This window comes from Mesocricetus auratus, unplaced genomic scaffold, assembly GCF_017639785.1.
Source record: "Mesocricetus auratus isolate SY011 unplaced genomic scaffold, BCM_Maur_2.0 Super-Scaffold_100031, whole genome shotgun sequence".
In the NCBI taxonomy this organism is placed as follows: Eukaryota; Metazoa; Chordata; class Mammalia; order Rodentia; family Cricetidae; genus Mesocricetus; species Mesocricetus auratus.
This window is the reverse complement of record NW_024429212.1, coordinates 16052473-16065829: the sequence shown is the minus strand read 5'-3', so window position 1 is coordinate 16065829 and position 13357 is coordinate 16052473. Positions and strand designations below refer to the sequence as shown.

Below are 13357 nucleotides of genomic sequence, written 5' to 3'. Positions count from 1 at the left end.
ACAATGCCATAACTAAATTCTCAAGACATCAGTTTTTGTGATTTCTAATTCTTTTTAAGTACTTAGTAGACCCAAAATACTGAGTTACCTAATATTTGTATGAGGTAGGTGCTATCATAATTCACATTTTATGGAGGAAGAAATTGAAACAGAGGTTTTAGTCACATATGCCAGTATCATGTAGCTAGTTGATAGCAAAGTCTAGATTGACCCTACCATTCTCATGTTAGAGCCTGCGCTCACTGTATTACTACATACTAAGTTAGGAATGCATACTACAACTGGGATCTGTAATTGTGAGGATACAGGAGGCTATTGACGATTCCACAGGAGCTGCAGCACCGGGATGCTTTCTCTCCTCACAGTCAATGCTCTCTTGCAGCCGGCCCTGGCCCGCTTAGAACACACCATTGTGCACACCCTTATTCCTGGGGTCTGTGAGGGTGAATTAAGCTCAATAATGTTTTCTTGTTGTTTGTTGAAGTTGTTTCTCACAAATAAATAACAACCACCTTAAAGAAGCAGCTCACGACTTATTAATAACAACTCTATATTTCTGTTTGGTCTCAAATGAGTCAGTGCAGCTCGGGATCAACTACTGCTAAAAGAATTCGTTCTATTGTCCCGTGTGGTAGTTTATGCCTGTTGTCCCAGGTCTGGGAGGTGAAGGCAAGAGGGTTAGTAGTTCTAGTCATTCTTGTTCTTAGCAAGTTTGAGGAGCAAACAACAAACAAACAGAAATCCCATTGATGCTTATTCTCCCTCCTCAATTTTGGTGAAAGTGGTTTTCAGTAGGTGTTTACTATTGAAGGTCATCCTTGACATCAACATATTAGTTCATTTAGGGTTTGGATCATGTTAAATTTTGCATTACTGTTTTTCAGGGATTCTGTTTTGCTAAGAAGTGGAAATTGGGCTAAAAAAATTGATGTGAAGAGAGCTCTGATATCTGAAGATCTTAGCATAAATCTAATTAGTTCTGATTATGGTAAGTTGAAGTAATGAAGATTTCAATATAAAAATATAACAGCATTTAAACATTATTTCCTTTATGCTAGCTTGTACAGAAAAATAATAAAAATAATATACTTACTATGAATAAACATTAAGGGAAATTATGTTATGTTTAGATAACATAATTCAATTTTGTTCACTTATCAAACTTTGTTTTCTAAGATAGTTAAATTTCAATTATAGAATTTTTAAGTTATTAAAATAGATGTACATGTTTTCATTTGTCATGTTTTAATCTTTTCAAAATATTTAAATTATCTATACTTCTTACCTCTAGTGCTACAATAATAAAAGATATAAAATGAAATAAATAGCCTCATGTAAAGACTAAATATGGTTTTTGTAAACATTTGCATACATCTTTTCTCTTTCCAGTTGGTCTTGATCTCCAGCAGAAATTTACAGTCTTTTATTTAGGTACCAGGAGGTCTGTAAATCAAACAGTTATGCAAGGAAGATTAGAAACAGACATTTCTCATGCTAAGTACTCAAATAGAGCCATTGTGGCAGGATCCAGTCAAGGTAAGCAGCACTATTAATTTCTGCTTCTATAAAAACATCAATATGTCCTGGGAAGAATCAGGATGACTTCACTCAAATTGTTGGTCTCTGGAATTACATATTTAGACTTCATATAATAACAACATGTACTTATAATATATAGTAGGAATTATCTCTTATGGTTAATAATTTTCAAATTGGGATATTAGTTGGACAACACATTATTTGATTAGTTTCCATATACATTATCCTTTTTCATATGTACTTCACTTTTTGGACCATTCTTGAGGTGGGGATGGTGATGTGTGGGAATCCATAGACTTGCTAAAGCAGATCAATGTGAAAGTGAATTTATCTTTTTACTGTGAGTCATTTAAAACATAACACAGAAGTATATAATGAGCTCCTAGCCACCTTAAACAAGAATCAACTCATAGCTCTTACTATGTACCCAATACCTTGTTTGTTTTCTCCTTTTATAATCTGAAGCAAATACAAGATAGCACACTATTCCCATGTAAACATTTCATTGTAAGTTTGTAAATGGTACAGATTTTTAAAGTTATATTTTATACATAAAAATCAATACCATCCGTTACTGAGTCAATGTTCAAATTACTGTCTCACAGTCATATAAGGAATGTACCCTCTTAATTGATATTACCTACGTGTAGCAAATTGGCTCCTGAGTCCTTTGGCTTGCTGACAGTCATTTCAACAGTTCTCTTACTGCGCCACAATAAGGGGGTCTATTGCATCATGGGAAGTCTGTAGTGGAACTCGTTGCTGTATGTGGTGACAGAGCTAAGCTAACTAATGCTGGGTCTGGTGGCAAACCGTCACAATTGTTACTTCAGTCAAATGTTCTGAACATAAGTCCAAGTGAAGATAAGGCAACCAGGAATAGTCACGTTAAAAAAGTAGGAAAGAAGAGGAGACTACAAACAAGGGGACACATACACTCCAGAAGAAATGCAAAGCACAACAAAGAAAATTAAAAAAGAATGTGAGATGACTTTCCATTATAACACCCCACAAGCTGATGGGCTCTCAGCACCAGAAAAGGAAGATGAAGAGCTAAAGGCCAGTGACTAAAGGACTCAAACAGAGAAAGAATTTAACTTAGGACCTGGCCAAGAATGTTAAATTAAGTTTAACATTTAGAGAACAAAGTTTCCAAAGTAGATGAAAGAATCCATAACATGGGGGAAACTTTTAAAACATGGAGGAAAAATCAGCGAGGAAATTGGGATGCTCAAAACAAAACTATAAAAACCCCAAATTGTAGAAAAACAAAGACAGCAACAGTGGGGTCCATCATTATCAGACAAAACCAAACAGAAGAAACAGCGTCAGGACGAGAGCAAGGCTGACACAGTAAACTCATACGGCGTGGGGGTTAACGAACAGACCAAAAGCTTCCAAGCCTTAGGAGTCACAGGATAAATAATGTCATAGAGTCTAGGCACTCTATTAATGAAATTAAAACTGAGAATTTAAACAAAGAAAGCATTTGGAACCCCAAGTAGATTTGATCAGGAAAGAACCCTCCTATGATTTATCATAGTCAAAATGTCAACAGTTAAAAAAAAACAAAGAATAAAAACAAAAAAAAACCAAACAAGCAAAAAAAAAAAAAAAACCGACAAAAAGCTGCACAGGTTGCAGGAACACAGAGGGGAAAAGATCAGAATAACATTTATATCTGTCTTCAGCAACTCCAAGCCAGGAAAAATAAAATGATACATTTCAAGTTCTGAAAGCAAATGCCGGCTATCAAGACTGTTACCCTTACCAAAGTACTCTGTTAACACTGAGAAGTGGGAGAATCAAGACAACCAAGTGTGGTGATGTATCGTTTATTGTTTATTGAAACTTGCCTGAGGATTCAGAAGGCAAAGTCAGCCTTAAGCCATAGAAGCCAGGCACACACCTTTAATCCCAGCAGCCAGAAGCTAGGAGGTGGTGGTACACACCTTTAATCCTAGGACTCAGGATTAGAAGGTAGGCAGATCTCTCTGAGTTCAAAACCTCCCAGGGATACAGGAGATTGAATCATTCTAAAAGAGTAACAGAGCACATGCCTTTAATCCCAGCATGAGAGGAGCATAGAAGATGGAAGCAGGGTCTTCAGGATTCAGTATCAGGCATTGATTCTCCTGCCACGCTGAGGGTAGGAAGGCTTAGTATCAAGGAAGATAGGAAGATGTTGAAGTCTCAGGATTCTCCAGCCACTCTGAGGAGAGACAGCAGTCTGAGGCTTGGTGTGAAAGACCCCAAGCGGGGGACTTTCACGGGAGGGAGACCCGAACCCAAGGAACACCGAGACCACGAGCTTGGATGCAACAGCAAGAGGCTTTATTGATAATACACGGGTACCCGGGGCATCTCAGTCTCGGGAACTGAGAGCCCCGAGCTGGGGACTCAGGGGTCCTTTTATAGCAAAAAGCGGAGTACAGAAGCAAGAAGCCTAGTTACAGGACCTTGATTGGGCAATTTAAATGAGGCTAGGGCTCAGAACGAGGGCAATTAAGGTTTCTCTCAGAACTCAAGTCTCGGCCTTGGCCCTATCTGAGGAACAATAGGAGGTCTCTGTGCTTGCCCAGTCTTTCTGGGCTGGCTATAGACACCTGTGTCCCTGGGCAGAGTTCCCTTCTGATAAAGAAATGACTATTCAGCTGTAAAGACCTTGAGCTGAGCTTCTTTCTGATCAAAAAAATGACTATTCGGCCGAGCTGTGGGGGAAAGGAATTTTCCATAGGCCTCAGCCACCTGTGCTGGGCCGGGGTCTTTCATTCCCCCATTGCTCTTGTAACTGAATGAAATCTTTCATTCAGAGGTTTCTGCCATCTCGAAATCCCTTTGCTTTAGCTGCTGGTATTGTTGAGTCAAAACCAGTGATTGAACAATTGATAACCTTTCCTTTATAAACTGGATTAATCTGTTTAAGATGCATGGCCCAAACATCAGAATCAGCAATATAATGATCAGGGGTCCCATAATGGTGGATATGAGAGTTGAATACCAAGGGGACCTGTTATACCAATTCTGAAACCATCCCTGTTGGGACTCAATTAATTGGTGGTACTTTTGGCGTCTTTCTTTTATTTTAGCCAGGTTATCTCTTACCACTCCGGTATGGTCTGCGTAAAAGCAGCATTCTTCTTTAAGGGCCGCACAAATTCCCCCCTGCTGTAAAAATAAGAGGTCTAGTCCCCTTCTGTTTTGGAGGGCTACTTCTGCCAGGGAGGACAGAGACTTCTCCAGGGCAGCGACAGATTCCTCTAAAGACCGAATATCTGCACGCATTACTTGTTGTAGGAGTTGGAACTGTTTAGTTTCCTGCAGTGCGGCAGTACCGGTTCCTATTCCTGCTGCTATGCCTCCCATGGTTAATCCTCCTAGTAGGATGGCAGTAGTGATGGAGATAGGTTCCCTCTCACTGCGGCCAGTTCTTATCAAGTCATAGTCAGAGGGGTGGTAAATTACCTTAGGCCATAATTCAATCAGAACACAATAGTCAATGGTGGCATCTAGTACCGTGGTGGAGACACAAGGGGTTAATCCAGTGTTGCATGCCCAATATGTCCCATTGGGGGCTATCAAGTAGCGGCCACTTTGGGGCAAAGGCTCAGTAGCATTGCATAGTCCTTGATGCGTGGCGGGGGACGTTACCTATACATAGCCCCTTTCCAGACACTTCTGAGATGGTTAATTTATGTTGCATGGCTGTCCCACAAAGAGCCTCGGCTGTGGCCTGATTTGTATATTCGCCCACAACCGCTAAGCCTTCATAATAGGGAGGTTGCGGAGTGAGACAAAGCCAGCATTCCTTAGTCTTATCTGGGCGAGTTAAATTCAGAGTGGCATATGTCCCTTGGATCAGGGCTAATATTCTATTTCCCGTGCCTTTAAGGGGGGGACCCGAGGGGGGGTTTGGGAGTGCTTCCTGGGGAGAAGTTGTGCGCGGGGGGCGGCTGTGGTTCTAGGCAGGGTCAGGGGCCTGGTATCAGCCTTGGGCATGAGTAGGCTAGGCCGCTTTTGATCAGCAAGGACCTGGTTAGGGCCTATGGCCTGTGGATTAACCGGAGCCACCTTACATCTGATTGTAAAGATTACTCCCCTGTCTGGCCCGTATAGATACCAACGCAAACCCCAAGCATACCCAGTCTGCCAGTCCGGGGCTTGCTTTCCCTGCGCAGTGAAGGAAATGGCAAGAGGCATACCTATCATTCCAGATTGTCCTTTGTCCCAGCCTCTGCGTACTTGTATTTTATCCCAGGATGAGGATGGCCTCCAATATGCGTCCCCTGTAGTCTTGCACCCCCAAGCTGCACAGAAAAAGTAGTCATATCCCCCACATTTCTGGGCCTGTTGCCAGGCACGCCCATCTCGGAGGCAGACATAGAAGTCCTTTGAACTTAGCTGCTCTCTGGCTCTTTGACCAACATACCCGGGGGTGGTTTCTCTGGAGTCCATGAGTGCACGTCGACGTCTGTAAAAGTCCATTGGCGCATACCTTTGGGTGGCAATGGGGAATGCCCCAAGTGTCCAACCCTGCTACTAAATCATAAAATTCAGGCCACAGAGTAGGCCACCATGTCCCAAGTGCATGTGGTTCCGTGACAGCATAAATGACCTCCCCCATCTGGGAGAGGACCTCCCAGGTTAATTTATAAACGGCATGGGGACTGGAGACCACACCAGTGTTTGATTTTATGAGGAGGGCTATTAACAGGAAGGAGAGGAGCGGGTACGTTTTATTTTTAAAGGATTTTGAGTGCGTTGAGCTTTCCATCCTGGGTCCGGATCCTCAGGGAAGGCAGCTTTTACGTGCCAGGCATGTATCCAAGCAGCAATCCCGTCCACCTTGAGAGCAGTAGGGGTGGTCAACAGGACCGTGTATGGTCCCTTCCAGCGAGGTTCAAGGTTCTTAGCCTGGTGGCGCCGGACCCAAACGCTGTCTCCCACGTAATAGGAGTGGGGGGGACAATAGGGTGTCTCCTCTGGTCTCGGTAGGCTTGGGCCAGAGGCTTCCAGACTTCCTGCTGAACCAGCTGGAGTGCCTGCAGGTGAGCTTGAAGAGAGGAGGAATTGGCATAATCAGAAATGTCTTGGTCAAAGAACTGAACAAAGGGAATGGTGGTTCCATATAACATCTCAAAAGGGGTGAGGCCATGGGGGCCCGGTGTATTCCGGGCACAATAGAGGGCAAAGGGGAGCAAGAGGACCCAGTCTTTAGTGCCAGCTGCCAGCGATAATTTAGTTATAGTCTCCTTAATGGTTCTATTCATTTGTTCTACCTGTCCTGAGCTTTGGGGTCAGTAAGCACAATGCAATCTCCAATTAATCCCCAACAAGGTGGCCACAGACTGACTTACCTGAGAAACAAAGGCAGGCCCGTTGTCTGTCCCCAATACCTGTGGCATTCCGTAACGGGGGAAGATTTCTTCAAGAAGTTTCTTGGTGACCACCTTTGTTGTCTCGTGCTTGGTGGGGTAGGCTTCAGTCCATCCCGAGAAGGTGTTAACAAAAACCAGGAGGTCTGTGAAATCTATTTCCCAGTGCACCCCAGGCCGGTGCCCCCGAGCTCGGGTCCCCATGGGTAGCTTTAGCCTGGTCGCATTTACGTGGGCGCAGGCGTCACATCGCTCAGTCACTTGCTTTAGTATTTTCCCAACAGGTGGCGGGTATTTTCTTCCCGGGCTAATAGTTCTCTCATTTTCCTTCTGCCAGTCTCAGGGCCTGTGTCAAGGCAATCAGTTCTGCTCGTTGAGCCGATGTTCCTGGCGGCAGGGCCTCGGCCCAAATTGTTTCTGACTCAGTTGTCACTGCAGCACCGGCCTTCCGCTCCCCTTGATGTACAAAGCTGCTTCCGTCCGTGAACCAGACAAGGTCAGGGTTGGGAAGGGGTTGATCCGTGAGGTCAGCTCTCGTCCCATGGACCTCAGCCAGGACCTGCAAGCAGTCATGAGTCTCTGCTTCCCCAGGGAGGGGAAGTAGCGAGGCGGGGTTCAGGGTCACCGGAGCCCCGGAGTGAATTTGGTCCTTGTCCAGCAACAGAGTCTGGTAATGGGTCATCCTGGCATTGGTGAGCCAGCGGCCCGGTGGCTGCCTGAGCATAGATAGTCAAAGGCTGCCCCAACGTCAATTTGTCAAAGGGTTCAGTCAGATCAGGTAACCCCAGAGCTGGAGAGCTGAGCAGAGCCTTCTTGATGTCCATGAAGGCTTTCTCCTGGCTCTCCCCCCAGTCAAAGTTGTCCCAAGATTCCCAGGTCTGCATCCTGCCATTCAAAGGCAAACAATGGCTGACTGTCTTTGTGTAACCGCAGGCAGAAGAAGGCATCCTTTAAATCCAGGACTGAGTATCAAACATAGTCAGGTGGCAGTCCACTCAGGAGGTTATAGGGATTGGGGACCATGGGGTGTATGTCCTCAACCCGCTTATTGACTTCCCGGAGGTCCTGGACCGGCCTATAGTCATTGGTTCCTGGCTTCTTGACTGGCAACAGGGGAGTGTTCCAGGGGGACCGGCAGGGGGTTTGGGTCTCTGAAAGGTCCTTCTTTCTAAGTGAGGCCCCCTTTGTCCCTCTCTCTACCTATCCTGTCTCTGACATTCTGTTTCCATCTTTTCTCTCTCTCTCTCTGAGCTTCTCTTTTCATTAAAAAATGCGTTCTGTCTCCCTCAATACATCTGGTAGTGTATACCCCTGTCATATGGGGTATACATTCTGTAAGCTTCCTTAAGTCTTTCAAAAAATGCGGCTGGCGATTCCTCTGCCTTCTGAACTATCTGTCTTACCTGGGCCAAATTTATAGATTGCTTATCCGTCTCTCGGAGACTCGCTACAAGCAACTGGCATTAAAGACATAGATGGGTCCTACCTGCCTCAGTGGTGAAGTCCCAGTCTGGGCAGCATCAATTTCATTTGGAAGCTGCGTAGGTTGTCCATTTGCCCCAGGAACAATTTTTCCGGGCTTCAAGAAGGATCCGCTGTAGTGAGAACCGATTCTAATAGATCAGTCAGTCTCACGGGGTCTGCTGAAAAGGAGGGGTTATTACTTTTCCAGTTATAATGATCTGAGGCAGAGAACGGCCAGTACTGCAACTGGCATCATGGCCCGTCCAGAGGCAGGGCGGTTGACCGGAGCGGGCTGAGGCGGCGGCGCCGCCCGGAAGGGCCGGAGCGTCTGCCGGGGAGCGGGGCGAGGGCGTGGCGGCCGCTCTCTGTCCGTACCCAGTCCACCGCGGGCCGCGGCAGTGAGAGCGCCGAATCCTAACCACTAGACCACCAGGGAGGTAGATGAAGCTCCCCCTCGCATCGCCGCCGGTCGCGCCGGTCACACTCAGGGCGCCCTTCCCGCAGCGGCCGGGACGCTGAACGCGAACCGGAAATGAGCCGCAGCCCGAGCGGTGCCTGCCGCTGCTGCGGCAGCGGCGGGGGTTTGGGAAGAGGAGGGGGAGGGAGGGTCATAGACCAGCACTTCCCAGGTAACTATACTTGGTCCGGGTGGCCCTGGGGTCCAGGATCCATGACTTTCTCTTTCACCTGGAAAATAATTTGAGAGTTAAAGGTGCCATCTCGTGGCCAGCCAACATCAAAAGTTGGCCATTCAGAAGAGCAAAAGGTGATCCATTGCTTCTTGCGCGCATCGACAGTCCGGTTACGAGCATCTCGAGAGCGATGACAAACGACACTCAGACGGACGAACAGATAAGAAACAAAAACAAACAGATTTTCACTGCGCGGCTTTGACGAAAGTCAAAAGCAAATTCAGATCGGGGACGGGGGCCTTGTGCTCCCGTCCTCGCCCCCCTACCAGGATGGAAAATCCCTCGGCCAGTGGGACTTCCCCAAACAGACGGGGCAGATTCCTAGGCATCTACCCCAAACAAACGGTTCCTAAGAACTCCAGCTCCAGATACAAATCTACCCCAAACAGACGAGTTCCCTAAGAACTCCAGACGGGGCAGATGGACATCTGCCCCAAACAGACGGGGCCCCAAACAGACGAGGCAGATCGTGTCCTAGAGCTGCGGTCGGTGCCACCAGATACAGATGTATACAGCTGTATATTACAGACGCAGGCGCGATAAAACAACAGGCATAGACAGACAGACAGCAGACAACAGAAACAACAGAAATTTAGTCCGGACAATTCTTACCTCCCAGAAGTGGGTCGGTGGTCCCTGGGGGGGGTCTCAATTCCCGGCCAATGCACCAAATCAAAGACCCCAAGCGGGGGACTTTCACGGGAGGGAGACCCGAACCCAAGGAACACCGAGACCACGAGCTTGGATGCAACAGCAAGAGGCTTTATTGATAATACACGGGTACCCGGGGCATCTCAGTCTCGGGAACTGAGAGCCCCGAGCTGGGGACTCAGGGGTCCTTTTATAGCAAAAAGCGGAGTACAGAAGCAAGAAGCCTAGTTACAGGACCTTGATTGGGCAATTTAAATGAGGCTAGGGCTCAGAACGAGGGCAATTAAGGTTTCTCTCAGAACTCAAGTCTCGGCCTTGGCCCTATCTGAGGAACAATAGGAGGTCTCTGTGCTTGCCCAGTCTTTCTGGGCTGGCTATAGACACCTGTGTCCCTGGGCAGAGTTCCCTTCTGATAAAGAAATGACTATTCAGCTGTAAAGACCTTGAGCTGAGCTTCTTTCTGATCAAAAAAATGACTATTCGGCCGAGCTGTGGGGGAAAGGAATTTTCCATAGGCCTCAGCCACCTGTGCTGGGCCGGGGTCTTTCAGGTGAAGAGCTCTTGTGTGGATCAGTCCTTTCAGCCTGAGCTTGAGGTGAGAGCTAATGGCAGGGTGCTTTGCTTTTCTGATCATCAACTTGAAGTTTGAACCCTAAATATCAGTCTCTGGATCTCTTATTTATTGTGTTATATATTGGCACCCAGTATGGGGTATAGATTGTAACACTAAAAATAAAAGACCCAGAGACAGATATTGGGGTTCAAGATGAAGGTCAGAAAAGCAAAATGGTAGGCTCCTAGACTAACTCTTACCACTACTTCAGGCTGAATGGGCTGATCCTGCTGCCATCCTCAGCGTGGCAGGAGAATCAATGCCTGATTCTGAATACTGAAGACCCTGCTTCTATCTTTTATACCCCTCTAGTGCTGGGATTAAAGGCCTGTAATTTGTTACTCTCTTAGATTGATTCAATCTCCTGTATCCCTGGGTGGCTTTGAACTCAGAGAGGTCTGCCTACCCTGAGTCCTAGGATTAAAGGTGTGTACCACCATCTCCTAGCTTCTAGCTGCTGGGATTAAAAGTGTGTGCCTGCCTTCTATGGCTTAAGGTTGACTTTGCCTTCTGAATCCTCAGGCAACCTTTAATAAATCATAAATAATATATCACCACATACAAGCTAAAGTAATTTATGCTGTCAGAAATACAGAAAATCCTTAAATGAATAGCACATACAGAGGAATAAGAAAGACAGTTTTATACACTAGAACATAGGAAAGAATATATTTCATATGAGCACAGACAAGCATCAGGGAATCAGGGAGCTGGGAGAGAATTAATCTTGTCTAACAGAGCAAACCATCAAGCACTGTGCCAGGAGAGGGGGGGTTAGCAATAAACCAGCCAACCAGAACAGCAACCAATAGAATCATTAGTAATAGCAAACCATTTACTAATTGAAGTGCTTTAAAAATGAAACAAATTATAGAGCTGGAGAGATGGCTCAGTGGTTAAGAGCACTGGTTGCTCTTCCAGGGGACCTGGGTTCAATTCTGAGTATCCACATGGCAGCTCACAATTGTATGTGACCCTAGTTCCAGGGTACCCCATATCCTCACATGGACATATCTGCAGGCAAAACACCAGTGCACATAAATTAAAAATGTTAAATTATGGAAATGAAAGAAACAAAAACAAAACAGCAGAAACCATCATCAGCACCTTGAATGAAAATGCCCTTCACTTGCCAGTGAAAAGACATAGAATGTCCTATGTTGCTTCCTGTTGCTGTGATAAAACGCTAACCAAAAGCAACCTGGGCAAGGAAGGTTTTATTGGCTTACAGGTTATGATCCATCATCATAGGGGAAGCAAGCAGAAACTTGAGGCAGGAACCTGTAGACCGGAACTAAGTGAAGTCCATCGAGGAAGTCTGAGTACTAGCTTGTCTCCTAGATTTCCACTGAGCTACCTTTTATATAGCTTGAACCCACCTGTCCAAGACCGGTAGTGCCCACAGTGGGCTGGGCCCTATCATATCAACTGACAATCAAGAAGATGTCCCCACTGACTCTCCCACAGTCCACTATCAACTGACATTCAAGATGTCCCACGGACTCTCCCACAGTCCACTCTGCTAGAGATGATTCCTCCATTGAGACTCTCTCCTCCCAGGTAGGTCAGGTTGACAACCAAGATGAGCCACCACAAGGGCTAAATAGATTTTTTTTTAAAAATCCAATTATCCCTTGTCTCACAAGAGCCTCACATAACTAGAAAAGACAACCAAAAATTTATAGGTTAGAAGTAAACTTGCCAAGCAAATAGAAGCCACAAAAGGCTGCATTTGTGATTCCCATACTGATAAGTAGACTTCAAATCAAAACTACTCAGAAAAATATTAACCACATATTAATAAAGGGAACCATTCATCAAAAGGATATAACCATTGCAAATATTTATGTACTGGATCTTGGCGTCCACAGTTTCATGAAATAGAGAGTCACAAAGGCCCTGACACAATAGTAGGAAACTTCAATATCTCATATCTAGAGTGGCCTTTCAAGCTAAAACACACAGCAAAGGAACTTAAGAACAAATTGTATCACCAGTCAACAGATAGCTACAAAATCGCTTCATCAACAGATAGAGCATACACTTCTCACTCCTGACAAGACCTTGGAAACCTGCCATGATATACTGGGGAGCTCACAGAGTTCCATCAGCTTTCTAGACCCCTAGTTAACAACTGCTGAGGGGAGCACAGGCGCTTATACTGTCCTGGTCCACCATCTTGTGGCCGTGTTTCAAACTGCAGCATTCAAAGTCTTCAATTAAGAGGCTTTATGACAAAAAAAGAAAAATTTACAAGGCATTTCCTCCTAGTCATGGCATCTTTCTCTAAGTGAATTAAATGAACCCTTTGAGGGAAAATCAACTCTGCTAATAAAACTCAGGAGGTGGAACGGCTGAGAGACAGGGCTCTGGAAGTTGCTTACAGAGCTCAGAGTCTCCCCTTTTCTACGTATTAAGCCTGTAGTTTGAGCACCTCCCCTGCATCTGCTATGAGTTAGGGCCTCACATGCACAGTGGATATACAATAGGAAGACAACCAAGGATGACCAGATAGTTGAGGAAAGGGTGAGACATGTAAAAAGTCCCAAAGTAAACAGGAGTGGATAGAACAGCAACGGGGTAATGCCAGAATGCAGTAAACATGGACATTAAGCAACGCATTGCTACTGTAAAATGTAATCATAGGCCATGAATAAGAAGAACAAGAATAGGCACAGAGAAGTCAAATCTACGATTTGACTGGACACAAAGTACAATCTAAGTGAAAGTAAAACGGAAACCAAGGAAACTAATAATCTAGGAGCCCAGAGTCAAATGAGTGTTCTAAAAAGAGAAAACAAACAAAAAAATTGGAGGAAAAAGTTGAGAAAACTTTTGAGGCCTACCATGAGGTATAAATCTGCCCACTAGAAAAGAGCACTCCTGTTAGGATGGATGACAGAAAATCTACTAAGAAGGCATAACTGCAGCTTTTCCAAAGACCATGGGGATCAGGGAGGTGGCTCAGTGGGTAAGAGTGCTTGCTACCAAGCCTGAGGACCCAAGTTTGATCCCTGGCATCC

General features: G+C 45.4%; 1 protein-coding gene across 1 annotated transcript in view; it reads left to right on the top strand.

The window, feature by feature from the left end:
* Positions 1-13357, top strand: part of Hfm1 (helicase for meiosis 1) — an 89209-nt gene that overhangs the window by 53103 nt on the left and 22749 nt on the right. Inside the window, exons 29-30 of the mRNA XM_021231398.2 lie at positions 885-988; positions 1390-1536. Coding sequence (XP_021087057.1) covers positions 885-988; positions 1390-1536 — 251 coding nt within the window. The remainder of the gene's footprint in view (positions 1-884; positions 989-1389; positions 1537-13357) is intronic.